Raw genomic sequence first — 18,443 nt, 5'->3', positions numbered from 1 at the left:
AATAACACTGCCCACGGCACTGTGCTAAATGCTTCATATAAAGTCTTAATTCATTAGAATGTGGTAATGAGACCAAAGTTGTAGGCTTGAAAACCTTTTAGCTTTCCATAGGAATCAAGGTCATCATCTAGCTTTGTGACACCTGTAGAACATCAATCACAAAGGGCGAAAAAAGTATGTTGTAGCATCACCTGGGTGTGCATGTGTGTTGTGTATGTGTAATATGACTGAAATACAAGAGTGCACAAAGAGCAGTAAGCAGTAGAGATTGAGGGTGGGAAATTAGAGAACTAAAAAGAGTGATTCTAGGGAAATTAGAGAATTAGTGAAGAGTGATTCTAGGGGTTTAGATGAGGATTAGAGGAGAAAATTATGGGGGCAATCTGGAATTGTCTCTGAAAGCAACAGAATAGATAAATAAGATGATGACTCCCAGACAAAGAAATTCTCACCCTTTACCTTCTGCAGCAAAATCAGAGGGGGTTTTTGCATTGAATGAGGCTAAGTAGCAGCTTCTGTGTGCACATTTAGGAGAGCAGTACTCAGGGCCAATGGCAGGTGGTTGTCCTTTAAGAGGTAGCTAAGGTTTTCTACCTCCAATAAATCCTGCATGTTTTGTGGAAGCACTTATTATTTGGTGTTTTCTTGCTGTTTATTTTGTGGTCTTTTCTCTCACTGGAATATGAACTCCCATGAAAGTGGGGAAACTTGTCTTTTATATTTATTACTATCTTGTTCAGTAGCTGCAGTGCCTAGATGGGACCTGGTATATAGTAGGTATTCTATTAATATTAATTAATCCATTTTTTAAAGTTACCTGTTTGTTCCGGATATATATCTTACTTTAGTCATGTGACTTGAGTGGGGGCATGATTCTGCAGATAAGACCCAGACAAACCTCAGGTAAAGATTCTGGGCAGGGGAACTTTTGGGTAAACCACACCATCTGTAATTTAGTTGTCTATCCACCTTAAAGCTGCCACTTTTGTGAAGGGCATGTTAGAAAAAAGAGGGACTATATATCTGTTTTTGTCTGTACTTGTTCATTTTAAAAATAGAACCTGATTTGGGAGCAGGTGATTTAAAATTTCCTTCTGTCTGAATTATGTGATTATAAATGCTTCATGGCAATTAAGCCTCAGTGCATCAGTACAAATGTTTGAAGGCAATTAAACCTTAATACATGGGCCTGCCTCTCTCCCCCCACCTCCACTTTATATTATGTATATGTAATTTTATTTTAACAGAACTACCAATGAAATAAAAAACCTGCAGTACCTACCTCGAACCAGTGAGCCCCGTGAGATGCTCTTTGAAGACAGGACAAGAGCCCATGCAGATCATATAGGACAAGGTTTTGAACGACAGACTACAGCTGCTGTCGGAGTGTTGAAGGCTGTGCACTGTGGAGAGTGGTATATATTAACTACTGCTTTTTTAATTTGTTTTTGAACTACTGCTATTTTAATGAAAGGTTTTCTTGGCTTCTAAAATGTTTCTTGGGAAGTTTCTCAGTAATTCTCCTTACTGTAAGGAAAGTAAGTTTCATTTTTCACTGTATTTGGATTTCCTAATTGTATAATTGCACTAAAGATTTTCATTTGTTAGAATGTAGTTTTACTCTTTGGGTTTGACTGTAATAATTTCATTTTCTAAGTGACTGGATGTGAAAACAATTGTCTTAACTAAGTTAACTAAGGTTAAAGAAGAACTAAGGTTCACTTGGTGCTTACTGTATCGTCATTGTCCCTGATGAGAAGCCTGCATCATTCTTACCCTGCTTTCCCTGTGTATTAATGTAATGTATAAGGTTTAGATATATTTTTTAAAAATTTTAAAGAGTTTATTTATTTATTTGAGAGGGAGAGATAGCGAGAACACAAGCAGGAAGGAGAGGGAGAAGTGGGCTCCCTGTCCCAGGACTCTGGGATCATGACCTGAGCCGAAGGCAGACCTTAACCAACTGAGCCACCCAGGAGCCCTAAGATTTAGATTTTATCAGTGGTTTTTAAAAATATGTTTATGATTTGCCTTGGTATGATTTTTTTTTTTTTTGGATTTATGTTGTTTGGAATTTCATTTCAAAATCCATTTTTGAGCATCTTCTGTAAAAATGTATTTGTATATTGCTAATTAATTGAAGAATTGGGAGATTTTTTAAGAATTATATTTAAAGACACTATTAACCCCCACAAATAGAGTGATAATAGTTTATTAGCACTTTTCTAATAGAATGTCTCTTAATTTATTAAGGGTTACTTAGGAATTTTAGGTATAACTACAGTTATATATGTCTTTATTAGAAGAAACTATTCTCTTCTCCCTGTATTTACCTCTATTTTTTATATAGTAGTTTCATCTTTAGCATTTAATTTGTTGAAGTATTGACCTTTAAGACAAAGCCCTTAGTTTTTTGATTTGCATAATTAACCAATTCAAATTATTTTTTCAAAATATGGTTATACATAGCTATAATAAAATGAGGTTAGTTGTTTTTATGTTTAGGTCAAAACTCATGGTTTTATCCCTTTGTTTAAATATGTAAAGTGATCTTCTAATTACATTTTAACTTTATTTCTAGGTACTTTTGTTTTGACCATAAACTATTTTTGCTTTAAATTTAATAAGGACTTAACAGAGTAAAACATTAATGGAAGATTCTTCATTATCTCATTGTTCTTTTTTAGGCCTGCTCAGCCCCGAATAACCAAAGATGTAATTTGTTTTCATGCTGAAGATTTCTTAGAAGTAGTTCAACGAATGCAGTTAGATTTACATGAACCTCCACTATCCCAGGTATATCTTAAACCATTATTGTCTTCAGTTTAATTTTTATTGTAGAAAAGACTTAATGGTATTCCTGTTTTTTTTTTTTTTTTTAGTGTGTCCAGTGGGTTGATGATGCAAAACTTAATCAACTGAGGAGGGAAGGCATCCGCTATGCCAGGATTCAGCTGTATGATAATGACATTTATTTTATTCCAAGGAATGTTGTTCATCAGTTCAAGACAGTTTCAGCAGTATGCAGTTTAGCATGGCACGTTCGGCTCAAGTTATATCACTCAGAGGAGGAGACTGCTCAGAATACAGCTACTCATGAAACAGGCACATCACCAGGTTCCACATCATCAGGTCTTGGACCACACACTGACCACGTGATTTGTGCTGTAAGCGAAACCTCCTTGGATTCTAATTTTTCAGACAAACTTCATTCTAAATCTGAATTACAGCAGATTAAACATGAACCTGTTGCATCTGTAAGAATCAAGGAAGAATCTGTGAATGTTTATATTCCTGAAAAGACTAGAGCACCGAATAATATGGATGGCAAGAATGTTAAAGCAAAATTGGATCATGTTCAATTTACAGAATTTAAGATTGACATGGACTCTAAATTTGGAAATAGCAACAAAGATTTAAAGGAAGAATTGTGCCCTGGAAGTCTCATAAGTCTAGTTGATACAAGGCAACATAGTTCAGCACATTCAAATCAAGACAGAAAAGATGATGACGTTTTGTGCTAAATTTGTACATACCATTTAAAATTCTTTTTTTTTTTTAAAGTTAATAATGTAATAAAGATTCATGAATTCTGAAAGCAAGCCAAGGACTTGCTCCCAAGTCTGTTACAAAATAGAGTTTATGTAGCTTTGTAACATTCCTCAGTGCCTGTCCATAACTGTGAAGTATCAAAGCACTTAGGGCCAGATGCACTGTAAACATTACAGGTTTAAACAAAAGGAGTCTTTAAAGAAATCATTTGATTTGGAATTGTAGGTTTTAGAATAGAGCTGACATTAACATATATATATATTTTTTGTAATATGAGCCAGAATTCTTTTTTGACAATTTAAGGCTTTTCCATAGAGCTTATTTATACCAATTTTTTTTTCATTTTAATGTGTCAGCACTGTAGTGTAAATAGCTTTTAAAAAATCTTTTTAGTGTGATTTATACTGAAATGTGAGCCACTTAATAAAGGTTCATAATAATAAATAGGTTTTCTGTTGGGTCTGGAAAAGACAAACTGACAATTCAGTTAAATCATTTATTTGGTCTATTATGTTTCTGCTGGTGTATCCATTTAGAGTGGTAATGGAGTGCAAATGTACGTATTCGAATCTAGTGAATATTTAAATTCCCCACACTGTGTAAGCATTTTTAAAACCAAGATTCAGTTATGAAAGCATATTTATATATGTGTGTATGTATGGGAATATATATAGATATGTATATCATATTTTGCATAACTTCTTAAATTGCTGAATAAGATGAATATGTGAAACTTCCTAGCCTCACTCCCTGGAATACATTTTAAAATATTTATATTCAACATTCAGAAAGCAGTTTAGGTAATAGAAGCAGTTTTATAAAGTTGGGAGAAACAAGGTCTGTTAGTGGTATTTAACTCTTGTAACTCATGAAGTTATGTGGCCAGATTACATAGCCCTAACATAAATCTTCTCTGTAGTGTTTGGAATGAGAAAGTTGAGAAAATTTTCTTACTGATAAGCACCTGTACTATATTTAATAGTAGCTTAAGTAAATATCTTTAGTTACAGAATGTTTAGTTGTGAGCAGTTAAAATCCTCTTTTACATTTTTCTCGCAGAATAGGAGGAAAGTATGACAAATATAAAATCTTAAGGGCCATGACTCAACTGCCATATACAGAGATATAACCAACAAAATAAGATGCGTTACCTCATTTTTCTAAGGATCCTTCTCCCTACCCTAGCAAGGTAAACAACTTAGAGTACTGTTTTGTTTTGTTTTCCCCAAAAAAGCGCTGGAAAGTAAAATTAGGGTAGGAAACAGGATTACCAGTGCCTAGCTAAAGATTAAAACAGATCTCTTCAGTGATGGACTTCAGCACTATTTGAGACTGCTTCCACTACTGTAATTAAAAGTCAAACAAATGTCTTAATGTATGCTTTGATATAAGGAACTCTCTGCTCATTGCACGTTTATTTTATTTTATCTTTGGTATTTTTCTGGGCTCATACTTTGGTTGATGACTTTTAACTGAAATTCTTTGTGCTGTCTTTTGTTAAGTGTTGCTGTTGAAATTGTTTCTACTCCAGCCTCATTTGTGGTACCCATAAAACTGCTTATCTTTATGGTTAGGGAGAAGCCACTTAAGAGGCATTTCACCAGAAAAAATCAGTTGCAGCAGTGACGTCATTTCTGGCCCGCAGTTTAAAAGGATTAGGCAAATATTGTAGGAAATCTCAATGGTTTATAGGAGATCAATATATTTGCAATATAGGAATTTTCATGGGATAAGGAAGGTATAAATCATGATAATGTAAATAGGGATTTTGTTTTATATGTTACTGTCTTAGCCTGTTCCTCACCACTTTAATCTTCTCTTTTAAGCTAAATTTATTATTTGCATCTACCTTTTGGGGATATAAAAGTTCATAACAAACCAGTATTGAGGAATAGGAGAGCATGTGGTTAAAATGTTTTCTTTTTTTCAGTTGAAGTGGTTAAAATGTTTCCTTTTTAGTAATTGAAGGGTGATATATTTAACAATATTTTAGTTTTCCAGTAGTATATACATGAGATCATACAGTAAGAAAATGTTTTTAGGGTATCCCTCCAAAATATCTTGAGCCTTAAACTTTTAACTAAAAGACATATCTAAAACAACTGCAGTGGTTGCTTTTAGGTATAATTCCTTATATAACCAATACTCAAAACTTCTCCATATTTTGAAAATTTAATGTTTTGTAAAATGCATACATTTTGCATTTTGCATACAAAATGTATGCGTTTTACAATATAAATATATGAAATATAAGTCACTGGGCTCAGATTTCAAGATACAGCTTTGTCACCTTATTGAATAATGTTCTATCCCTTGTCTTACAGGTTATAATTTTAAAATCCTCTTCGGATGTAATCTAAGAACTTGCTGATTACCTTTGTTAAACACAAATAATTTCTATTTCAATATTGCATTATATTAATGGTTTCCTAGTGACTACATTCTAGTTCTTTATCTGAACACAAGTTTTTTTTGTTGATATTTCCAATTCCTTGGCCCAGAACGATAAAGCACTTAAGATGTAGTTTCTGTATGATCTTATGCTATATAAACAATTATTATGTAAATTATTAAATCGATACACAGACCTTTAAAAAAAAAAAAACTAAGGTACCTCAGTGGTGTCTGCTACAGTGCTTTTTTTAAAATTACTTTGGTTCATACCCTTTTAGCCATCAAAGAAGTAGAATCTTTTCCATTCTCAGGTTAGCTGGTTAGCTAGCAAAAGAATTAAGCATTTGTGATATTTAGTTGAAAACTTGACTAAAGCCATATTCATTATCTCCCTTGTCCCTAAGGCTGCTGACCTTAAATAAAGATTAGGTTGATCTGGCACAACACTGTGTCTGTGCGTGTGTGTGCGTGTATGTAAGATTATTGGAAATACTATGTTTATTTCCAGATATATTCATTTTCAATCCATTCTATAACTTTAGGGAGGGAGCCAGAGATGGTAGGACAAATTTTATTTTTTGTGTTCTGTCTTCAAGGTATTTCATTAGTGTTCTTGAGTGTGAAACGTTTTTTTTTCCCCAAATACTTATGGGAGGTGAGATCATTTTTGTAAATAATAGATTAGCACTGTTTTGGTAAATTTGCATTCAGTTATTTTGTTGGACAAGTTTATTGTCATGTAAAGCAAGTATCTAAAAATTCATTTTACATTTAGCAGAGATGCAAGATTTGTTTTTAGAGTTTGAGAGGAATTTTCCTTGTCTTCCACCTTTCAATAAATACTAAAATTGATAACTGTAATCTTTTTACCTTTGTTTTGTATTATTTTCTTATATTTGACATTTTATTTTCATCTCGTCATCTTTAAAAGTTCTTGTTTCTCTGTCTTCAGCCGAAACCATAAGATCTTGAAAGTGATTCCAATCTGAAAGTCTTTTTTTTGTCTTAAAAATTATCAAAAGTTGACTCATGCCAACCTAGAATACTGAGGATTATCTTAAGCAAGGCTGTTAAACTAGTTCGGTGTGGGTGCTGAGATGGCATGCTATAAATCACTTCCCTTCCCTCTAGACAGGACTATTTCTGTCCCAGGAGGGGAGGACAAAAGTGCATTGTTTTCAAAATACTTTTAAGCTGGTAAAAAGTGACATGATGGGTTTTAGGTCTTCAGAGTGATAGAAGAGCTCTTGAGTATTAATCTTCCACCTGATGTAACTACTTTGATATGTAAACAGAATTTTACTGGTTTTAGAATGCCTTGTCTATTTCATGAAAGAGTTATGTTTGACATGTTTGGCACTGACAGTGTATGGCAGATAAAATAATTAAAGGACAACTTGGAAGAAGTATAAATCTCTACCTCTGCTCTGGCTTTTCTTTCCTTATGCAATACTGCATATTGCAGATGGAAACCATCACTTTTTCGAATGTCAAACACAAGAGGCTAAAAGCAGAGATGCCTTTTCTTCTTTAAGTTTACTGATGTATGTTATATCTCTACTGGGAGATTAGGGAAAGGAGGGGATAACATCTTGCATTTCAGGTTATCTTCCCTTCTAGGACTTTAGACCCAATCAGGGAGTGTGAATGAGCTGAGAATAAAATGTAGGCAAATAGAATTATGCTAACTAGAAATTAAAAGTAAAATTAAAACATACTACTTATATGTTTTATTACTATTATTTGCCTTCCAAGAACTGCAGTATTAAAATACAAGAACTCTGGATCCTTCTACACATTTTGAAATTCAGAATTTATGCATCTATATTTTTAAAATGGTAAATCTGTATGCTTTCCTATAAAGTTCATTGTTTTGGTACTACTGAAGACTACAAAGTATGCAGATTTGGAGACAAGTCAGTATAGTTGCAAATATTTTGCATAATATGGTGTTTAAAATTTTATTTGGACAGGCAGTTCCACATCCTGCCTCTACCCAAGTTTCTTCTTTCTTTGAAATTTTGTTTTTGTTTTTAACTGAGCCAGACATGTGAAAAATCTCAAGTCTATCTTCTTTTAAAAAACAAAAACGTTTCTTTAGTCTGGCTTTTGTTTATATGCTATTGTTCCATACCTCTTCCTGACTGACAGAGTTCTTGGAAGTCTCTGTCTACCTTCACTTCCTCATTTCACTACAATTTTGTCTTAATCCTCGAATTTAATCACGCAGCTGTAGTGGTTCTCTCAAAGGTCACCTTTTGACTGACAAATTCAGTGGCTTCATTTCTTAATACTTCTGTTTAATCCTTGTGGCACCTGTTAGCAATCTTTTACTCCTTAAAACTCTGTATGTATGACCAACTGTTCTGTTTTGCTTTTCCATTTCTTTGGATGTCTTCTTTTGCCTTACCCGCCACTACTTAAAGCAGTCTCAGGTTCTTTAGGTCTCTATACTTTGTCCCTGAATTATCTTTGTGACCCCATGACTTCAGTCAACCTTGGTTTCTCACTTCAGCTCTAAGGATCTGTGTAATCAGAATTAAATCCTTCACTTCTTCCTTGCCCCCAAGCATTAGCTCTTCCTTTCCCTCCTAATTTGGGTATTGGCATCACTATGTCTCTACCTAGTCATTGCAAGTTACCTGATTTCTTTATCTTTTCTTCTAACTATATACAATGTATCATGAGATTTTCTTTAGTTGACCCCAGAAATGTTTACAATTTGTCTACTTTTCTTGTTACAGTAAATGTTCACAGCCATAATAGATGTTCATCTAACCTGGACTCTTAATATAGCCTAAAATGTTCCGGGCTGCCTGCAGTCCTCTGCCCCTACCACCATTCCAATCCATTCTTTGTTACTACCAGATTAATCTTTCTAATACAGATATGATTGCTACTCTTTTGCTTAGAAGTATTCCATGGCTCCTTTCCTAAAGAACAGAAGCCAAATGCTCCGCATCACAGCAAAAAGTCTTCATGATATGGTCCTTCCTTTCCAGCTTCATCCACCACAATCTTCCATTAATGTGCCCAATTTTCAGCTTTACCAGATGCCAGACTTGCCATTTCCTTTGTGTACTTTTAAAATTCTTTGCCTTTGCTGGGGAAATCTCTGCTTGGAATACAATACCGTGAAATCTTTTTTCAAAACTTTAGTTAAACATCTTCTCTTCTGTGTGTCTTTTACTGAGTTCATCTGTTCCAGCTGTCCCCTTATCCCAAAGCTGGTGTAGAACCATTTCTTCGCTCTGCTTCTTGTGTCCCTTTGTTGACATCATTTAATGTACATATTAGTTAAGTACACTTTGGGCTTTACCTAAACCATGAACTAAAAGTTACAGGTTTTTTGTTTGTTTGTTTTTTAATCCCTTTGTATCTTTGACACCTAATACATACACTTGGTATTCAATAAATATTGGAAGGAACAAAGTTGTACCTTAACTTTCCTGGGGGTGGGAAGAACTGTGTAGGTTTCTCGTATATAAAAACTCTGTCTCTGACTTTAATTCATAATGTAATTCTAGAATTGCAATAGAAAAGTGGAGAAAATTACATCAGCAGGCACAAAAAGAGTTTCTATTTTGTACTTCAGTCTTAGGAATAAAGTTTAAGAAGCTACCTATTAATTATCTAGGCCCATTGGGCAATGTGGAGAAAGTAAGTTTTGTAAAGATTGTTAAACCTGTAAAACCCACCCAACTTTTTTCTTCCACTAGAGATACACTCATTACAAATTGAGGATAAATTTAAACTAGACCTGAAGTGATTAAAATGGCAAATATCATATAAGAAGCCCCTTAGTATCTTATAGACTGAAGCAGATTTTTAGCTTGCTAGGTCTCAACTTGGCAACATAAAGTGTCCCTATAGATATTCAAAAACTAGAAAATATTGAAGGTGATAACATGCATTTTTTTTTTTTTTTTGGTCTATATCCATTCTGTTGCAGGAGTGGGACAAGGACCTAAAGGTGGCACATTTTCACAGACCTTCTTCTGTAAAGCCACTTCACTAGTATGGTATTATGCTGAGGGCATTTGAGTAGTACAGCTATGGCTAGTGAAAGGGGAATAATACACTTGAATAAGGTTGAGAAATCACTTAGCTTTTATTTCACATCGGTAAAAAGGGGGAGGAAGGAATACCTATTCTGCTAATTGGTGGTGAAAATTAAATGTCGGAACATGCCCAGTGCTTAGTGCATAGGTTTATATATTGTAGATACTACGGATGTTAGCTTCTGAGCCTGGAATTAACATAGTAAAAAGAATAGTTAAAAGAGCTATGTTCTGGGTCACCCTAATCATTTTATGCCTCTCTCACTAATTATCTTTTCTCTGTATTCCTCTAATTTTGGGCAAAGGATAGGCATCTGGGAAGAGGAAGATGTTTATCAAGGGGTCATGAGGTATGGTGGAGGTAGGTAGATTTCCAAAACATACTTCTTCCTAGTTCACTATTTTGCCCAGGGCCAGCAATTCAAAATCATGTCTTGTTACAGACTGCCTTTTCCTGATTACAAATTTGGGTTTGTAGTATATAGATGATAGTGGTAGTAAATTTACTTTGTGGTGTAAGAGACCAGTATGATTACAGTATGGTAATTTGAACATAGGACAAGTAAAATGAGAGTAAAACATTAAAGTGTAAAATAGATCCCTCTCGTAACAGCTTTTAGCCCAGGGTTACCTTATCTGGCATTTGATAAATGGTATGTATCTTCCATGGATGCATTCTATTTTTTTTCTTCAATAGCAAACCTATTTTGGAAATGGCATTTGGAGTTAAAACTTCTCCATTTACCAATGACCATGGACTGATTTCATTTCATTTATCTGGGCTTTAGTTTTTCCATCATTATTATAACAAGGGTTGATTTGTTTTATCCTGGTTCTAACACTATAATTCCCGTTTACCTTCAGTATCTATGTCCTGAATTGTAAGAACACCAACCACACTTTGAGGACAACTGACGTTCACTGTGCAAACATGACCGATCAAGATTAAAGGAAACTCCTTTTGTAGTTTGTGGCTTCTTTCTTAATATAATGCTAACAGGACTCTGATTATCTCAGTAAAGAGAACTAACTATTCTTGATGACACAGGTGCATAGTAATATGCCTGCCTCTATATGAAAATTGTTCTATCGTTTCCTCTCCTTTTGTGGGCCATCACTTCTGTTCATTAGTCAACATCAGTTTCTCTTATTTGCTGCACTGTAAAAAAAGCAGAGTGGAAAGCAGATGACCTAATTTGTAAGGTTAATAACTTCTAAAATCACATTAAATTTAGCCCACAGATGTATCTTCTCGAAGCTGTGCGCAACAAATTTTCTTGGTGCTTGAAAGCTGTCAGTGGATTTGTGTTCATGTTTCATGTGGTGCATTGATGGTACCACCATACCCAGCCTCTGTGTTCATGAAATATTGCTGAAGAAGTTGTGAATTCTGTGAATATTTTCTACTTTTCATATTTTCAAGTCTTAAAAAAGTTATTTTGTTCACAAGTTGCTTTTACTCAGAATTTTTGATAAATCTTTTGCCCCAAACCAGATTAAGTTACTTCTTGTCCATGCTGACCTGGAAAATACTGGCTTCATAGGGAAACTTTCATGTGTAAGTTAAATCTTTGCATTGTAAAAGAAATATCCTAGAACTAAAAACAAACGGGAAGGTACTTTTCTGCAATATTGTTTATATATTATTCCGTTAGTTTTGTTTTTTCTGTGAGCATAATTCCTATCCCCTCTATCCTTATTTAATGTTTTAAATGTATTCCAACCACTGAGGCTGTGATATTGTGATTTATAAGAAATATACATCTGGTCTTTATCCCTATACAGGGCACAGGAATTTAACACCCTTAGAATTTCCTGTCAGTGTGATAAAGGTGTCTTTTGAACTTATGTTAATGTGGTGACTTGGAAAACTCCTAGGTAACCTAAGGATGGGGGCTGGTTGCCAGGAAGAAACCACCATATGGTTAAAGGGTTGGAACTTTCCTCCTTCCTTATCTTCAGGGGAGAGGAACTGGAGATTTGAGTTCAGTCACCAGTGGCCAGTGATTTAATTAATACGCTATGTAATCAAGCCTCCATAAAATCCTAAAAGGACAGGGTTCAGAGAGCTTCTGGGATGGTGAACACAAGAAGATAGGGCAAGAGTGGTATGCCCAGAGAGCATGGAAGCTCCTTGCCCCTTCCCCATACCTTGCCTTACCTTGCCTTCCCCATACCTTGCTTTCCATCTTGCTGTTCCTGAGTTATATTCTTTTATAATAAATTGGTAATCTAGTAAATAAAATATTTCTGAGTTCTGTGAGCTGCTCTAGCAAATTAATCAAGAGAGTCTTGGGAATATCCAATCTATAGCTGGATTTGTAATTGGTATCTGATGTTTGGAGGGAGGAAGCGTCTTCTGGGATTGAACCCTTAACCTGTGGGATCAGATACTATTTCCAAGTGGTGTCAGAACTGAAAGAATTCCTTGGTGGTATGGGGGGGATAAAACACATTTGAATTGGTGCCAAAATCAAGGAGGTGCATGTCAATAACTTACGCTGTTTCAAGTTGTTTATTTAGTCTTGTCAGTATACCAAAGTAAGTAAGAAAAAGTTCTACTTTCTGGGAACCTCTCATTACAATTAGTTGATCCTCATGGGTTAGCAGGTTGGTTATTGTGTTGCCTTTTAGATACAATTCTTACCCAGTTTCTTATATCCTTGGAGAGCTGTCCCACCTTTTTTCTTAGAAATCTCATACAGAATTTCTGCTTTTGCTTGTGTTTATGGCCTCGCTTCGGGCTGTTTTTTGTATGGCTGTGAGGCAAGAATAGTTTTTATAGTTTTAAGTAGTTGGAACAAAAGTCAAAAGAATACTATTTTGTGATATGTGGAAATTTTACAAAATTTAAGTTTCTTTGTCCATGAAGTTTTATTGGAACATAACTCATGGTTTGCGGTTGCTTTTTCATCACAGAGCTGATCTGAACTGTTGACATAGAAATGATATAGCCCACAAAGCTTAAAATACTTTCTAAACCTTTACAGAAAAATTTTGCTGACTCCTGACCCAGCTAATAGTTTGCACGTGGTGCTGTCCTTTTCCTTTTCCCTGTGAGAGATCATACTTAGATAATGCTCGCACAAATACAGCTTTTGCTGAATTTCAAAATCCTATCTGGTTTCTCACAGAGATGAAAGCTTTCTTCTACTTTGACTCTATCATTAGAGAGACCAAATTGTTTGGATCTCTCAGTTGAATTAGGAATATCTAATCAAGTCTGAAACATTATGTTCCCCATATTAACTGTCCTTTTCCATCCTATTTTTAGATGCTCAAAATAGGAATATATACCAATTATAAGACAGGAAAATTCTTGTAACTGATCACTTTTATTTATTTAGCTTAGCTCTGTAGTTTCAAACAAGGAGTTCAGCTATATTAATTTGTGGTGTTGTAGCTTAAACTTTGTCATGTTATCTGCTTTACAAAGGAGAACTAGACCAAAATACTGTATTCAAAGCAATCCTCTCAAGTATTAGCAGCCAGGAATCACTTTCTTGTGTAGCAGATATTTTTCAAACAGACAAAATACTACTTTGGGTTCTTCCCAAAGCTAAAAGTGAGGGCTGTATAGGGCGAGAACAATCACCTGCTTTAGAGTTATAATGCACCTAAGACTGGAATTCTTATAAGTAATGTCACCTATGCTTCACTGGAATGGGTTGAGTGCCTTGGTAGGATTATCTATAAATTCTCAAGCCAGGACACTTCCAAAGAGTGAAAGGGGCACTAACTTCCTGAGGCCCAGGACAACAGGCATAAATGGGAACTGTCTTGATGAAACCATGATGAAAGGTCCCTCTAACTTTAGGAAGAGTCAAGCCTCTGCTCTGTTTTAATATGCCACCTCTAATTCATGGGTTGCAAACAGAAAGGAGAAGTAGCAATGACGTTAGCTTAGATAAAAATCAAACTCTCAGATTCCTCCCGAATGTAAAAATGAAGTGGCACAACTATTTCAGTACCTAGTTTTTTTTCCTCCGTAATTACAAGCACAAATGACCATTTACTTTGGTCATAATGGGGCTATGATATATTAAACTTCTACCCAAATAATGTAGATTAAAGACTTTGTATTTATATACTTTAAAAATTGACCACATATGTACAACAGATTTAAGAGTCAAGTAGAAAAATAAGGTCAAAAACAAACTTTATTTATATAGGGATAGTAAGGGTATTAATAACTGAAATATTGAATAATTAAGCTTTGGGTTGACTAGAAGTCCATGATTCACAAAGACTATTTTATGGAAGCAGTATAAAACTACATTTGGTTATTTTTCTCAGTTCTCTGGTATTCTTCAAGCTTGCAAGGATTCAGAACACTTTAATGATAGCTTGTTGAACAGCAATAAAATGAAATGATGTCCTTAGAAGTCAGTCTCTCACAAAAAAGACGTTATATCCGAGTTCTATCAAAGCCCCAGCCAGTAAGGCCCATAAAGGAATGAAGACATAGGACAGATTCATGGTAGTAAACTGTTCCAGTTTAGCACAAAGTGCAAGGCAGAAGGCTAATTTAAGTAACATTGCAATGAGGTACCAGGCTTTTTTTTTAATGTTGTGTGATCCATGTCGAGGGTCAAAGCCAGACTTACATCGCCCAGCCATTTTCACAATCAGCATGACAAGAAGGATAGTATCAAATATCCAGACTGGAATAAATATGAGGAACCAGTTCCAAGGTGCCTTCTCATCCAGTTTCAACACCAACATGATCAAGAAGAGTAATGTGAAAAGCCAGGTGAGTAGTACTCTCTGAGCCAAGGACATTCTCATTTAAACAGTTTAAAGAGGCTGTTGCAGAGTCGAAAAAAGGGAAACACACCCTAAGAGAAGGAAAAAAAGTCAGGATTGTTTTTGTATCAGAAAAAAAAAAATCACTTCCATTCCTGGTAAACAAAGCTGGCTCTTCCCCACTCACAAATTTCCTAATTTTGAAAACATTCTATTATTCTTCCTTTCAAACCCTGTAAAATTTGTAGCCATCTTTGACAACATTACATTCATCATTCCATATAGCCCATGACAAAATACAATAAAACTTTTAGTTTATCAACTTTTAGTACATCGACTGGGCATAAGCTCTATTCAAAATATCTGTTCCTTTTTCATTGCTGTCACTCAAGTTCAGGTATGCATGACTTTATTCCTGTACCCCAGGGATATTCTTAAATTCTATTTGTACATCTGTACATCTATAAATTTTCATTCAATTTCGAGATGTACTAAGAAAAAGCACTCAAAATGAAAGTAGTGAAAAAGGAGGAAGTAGTCACCAGTCAAGGGAGGAGTTTTAATAAGGAGGAAATAGGTTAAAAAAATTCAGATTTAATACAGATTCTATTATAAATTCTATTTAATATAGAATTAAGATTGTAAGGAGACCATTGGGCTAAATAATAAGAATACATTGATAATACTGGATTTTCACATAGTTTAGTCTGTGGGTCTTTTAAAATTAAACTTTCTCACTGCAATTCTTATAAATACCTATTAGTCTGAATTTTTTCTTTTTTACTACTACTCATTACATATTTTTTGGTTTGTGGTATAGATCCTGATTTTTTTTGCTACTTGCTATCGAATAATCAAGACCACTTAAACTTTTGACATTTTGTTATTAGATGCTAAATTATTCAATAATGTAGCCTCTTTCTCTCTTTCTTCCTTTTTTAAAGAATGTGGGGCTTGAACTTAGGCCTCTGAGATCAAGAGTTGCATGCCCTACCAACTGAGCCAGCCAGGCAACTGGAAGTTATTTCTTATATCCCTAAAATATAAGAACTGTCTATAGATCTGTCTTACTGACCTATATTTCTGTTTTGCACTAGTACTATATGACTGTGACGAGATATGTTCTAGGATATACTCTAATATCTGAAAGGACTAGTACCTACTACTCATGGATTTCTTTTCCAAAGTATTTCGCCCTTTCATTTTTTTTTTCACTGCTAAAATCACTAATTCTTAAAAACCTGGAATTTTGATTGGGACACATTAATCTATAATACACAGGTATAAGCATTTATTTAGTCTTCACATACAGGATGACACTATGTTCTATACTTGTTCAAGCTTTTTATATCAACCTTGTGACCGTTTGGAAAAAGGGTTAAGTAGAATGGAAATCAGAAGCCAGACTGCATCAGCTGGGTTAGGAGTTAAAGAACATAACAAAATGTAAACAGCTGATAACACTTTATTCCTCTGAAACATTCGGAGAAGAAAAGATGAAAGATATTATAATGAGACTGAGAAGGGGTTAGGAAGAAATTTTTCAGTAAAGGAAGAATCTAAATATGATTATAAAATGAGGGGAAATAAGCCACAAAGGAGTGATAGACTGCGAGAGGACACTTGATGGAAAGAGGAAAACATCAGAAGGTGGTGGGGTAGCAAAAGCATGAGGGGTAGCAGTAAAAATGCAGGAAGAAATAAGAAACATGGAAAAAGTGAAGAAACTGGCTAGATGAATAAAATGTCCCAGACTAGCATATTTAATTAATTATATTTTAAAACTAACTGCGAGGGGGTCCTAGGTGGTTTAGTTGGTTGGGTGTCTGCCTTCAGCTGCGGTCATGATCTCAGGGTCCTGGGATCAAGCCCAACATCAGGCTCCCTGCTCAGCGGGAGGTCTGCTTCTCTCTCTCCCTTTGCCCTCCCCTGCTTGTTCTCTCTCTCTCTCTCTCATGAATAATCTTAAAAAAAATAAAGCTAATTTTGATATTCTTTGCTACACCTCTACTACTTTAAACAGTGGGTGGCTATCATGGGGCAAGAGCGTGTATCTAATGTTTTACTATATAGTGACTTAGGATCTCCTAACTCCCCTCCTCCCCTGATACCCATCTGCTAGCACTTGTTTACTTAGCTGGCAGATCGGATGCTTCATACTGCAGTATGAAAAGCAGATGCTTTTGCTCCCAGGAAGGCACTTTCTCCAGATCTCTTTTCCTGACCAAAGGCTGCCATAGTGGGATGTGGGGCTGACTTTGGAAGAAGAGGTGTGAGGGGTGTGAACTGATTTTTAACTACAAATGGATTTCATGCTGTAAATCAAGTTTGCTCAAACCTGATCTCCAATCTTTCTGGACATTTTTGTGAACCTTTAAAAAGTTTATGATACTACACTTGTTTAAACCCCTTTTCCATCAGCCATTGGATGAGTCAGGGTTCAAATTTTCACATGTAGGACTGAGTAAGCAACTGGTCATAGAAACGGTTGCTGCACTCAACATAGGTACTTTAGGACTGGAGATGGAAGGGTGATATAAAGAGCATATAGTCTTGTGGCTTCAAGTTTTATAATGTGGGATGCAACAAAGTTCTGTATGCACTTATCTTCTCCATTGCCCCAAAATGGAAATCGAAAGGGCTCTGCCCACAGTTCCAGCATCTAGCTGTTGTGTGTGCACTCATTAATTTGCCCACGGTGCGTTCTACACCACCCCCATTTCCTTCTCTCGCTACTGCCAACACTCTTCCAAATGAATTCATCCCATCTCAAAGACAGTTTTGCTTAAGAGCCCACAACACAATTCCTCCAAACAATGAGTCGCTTTCGAAAGGCTCCTGCAACAACAGCCTTGTCGAAATTAACCTCCCTTCAGAGGAACAGCGCTCTGCTTACAACTTACATGATTTTTGGGCCTTCTTGTCCCTAGAACTTCTCGACATTCCAAAACTATTCTCGCCCTTAGTCTTCAAACCCCTATGGTCCGCCCTAATTCGGACTATTCTCATTCTGCGCTTTGGGCCCAGCACATTTTGGGAGCTTGAACGCGGTTTCTTGCACACGATCCAAAACGCACGCAGAAACCTGGTGCCAAGCAGGTGTCTGTATGTTTGGCAGAGAGTGTAAGGGGGTGGGAGGCAGCGACAAACCCCCTGAGGCATCGGGAAGCTAGCGCAGGGGCACCGGGTGAGCAAATGCACCTCCGGAGAATGCCGGCCCACTGGAGCCCGGGACTCACCTGGCAGCGCCGCTGGCCGGAGAGCGGGGAGGAGCACGAAGATCAGAAAACTCGCCAGTTTGGATACTTGGCCTTTTCCACGCTTTCTCCTCCATTAAATCCAGAGCCCGTCACATGATAATCAAGAAAAAGATCTCAGTTCCTCCTCCCAAACCACCGCGGTGGAGTCTCTGTGTTCTACCTCAGGGCCACGCCCACATCCGGGGCAGGTTCTCACCGCCCCTGGGCCTACCCTCTCTACGTATAGGTAGAGAGGATGCCAATCTGGTTCCAGAGGCCCTTTTCCCTGTGGTAATTGGACCATTTGGCCACCAGTGCGAACCAACCGACCTTTTCTTACGTTCGGGTTCGTCAAAACGGCGGCTATAAAAGAAGCCACTAGGCCCGCCTCTCTACCGCTACGGGCTAGGAGGAAAGTCAGTCTAGCACAGCCTGTAGTATCCGTGGTCCC

The 18,443-nt window shown here is 36.2% G+C and overlaps 2 protein-coding genes across 2 annotated transcripts in view; one reads left to right on the top strand and one right to left on the bottom strand.

Moving 5' to 3' along the window:
* RSBN1L (round spermatid basic protein 1 like) overlaps positions 1 to 12,270 on the top strand; it is a 63,554-nt gene extending 51,284 nt beyond the window's left edge. The window contains exons 6-8 of the mRNA XM_045793399.2: positions 1,248 to 1,415; positions 2,688 to 2,796; positions 2,883 to 12,270. Of these exons, the coding sequence (XP_045649355.1) occupies positions 1,248 to 1,415; positions 2,688 to 2,796; positions 2,883 to 3,524 (919 nt within the window). The 3' untranslated portion in view covers positions 3,525 to 12,270. The remainder of the gene's footprint in view (positions 1 to 1,247; positions 1,416 to 2,687; positions 2,797 to 2,882) is intronic.
* A 1,879-nt stretch (positions 12,271 to 14,149) lies between these two features.
* On the bottom strand, positions 14,150 to 18,313 carry TMEM60 (transmembrane protein 60). The gene is made up of 2 exons (XM_045793398.2): positions 17,993 to 18,313; positions 14,150 to 14,845 (listed from the first exon to the last, which is right to left on the bottom strand). The coding sequence occupies exon 2, from the start codon at positions 14,793 to 14,795 to the stop codon at positions 14,394 to 14,396; it is 402 nt and encodes a 133-aa protein (XP_045649354.1). The 5' UTR covers positions 14,796 to 14,845; positions 17,993 to 18,313; the 3' UTR covers positions 14,150 to 14,393.
* Between the last annotated feature and the right edge of the window lie 130 nt (positions 18,314 to 18,443).

This window comes from Ursus americanus, chromosome 3, assembly GCF_024610735.1.
Source record: "Ursus americanus isolate L20-20 chromosome 3, mUrsAme1.1.p, whole genome shotgun sequence".
Classification (NCBI taxonomy): Eukaryota; Metazoa; Chordata; class Mammalia; order Carnivora; family Ursidae; genus Ursus; species Ursus americanus.
This window is presented reverse-complemented; position numbering and strand designations above follow the sequence as displayed.

Excerpts from the sequence above, each read along its gene's own strand:
- TMEM60 (XM_045793398.2), bottom strand. The coding sequence starts at position 14,795 with ATGAGAATGTCCTTGGCTCAGAGAGTACTACTCACCTGGCTTTTCACA.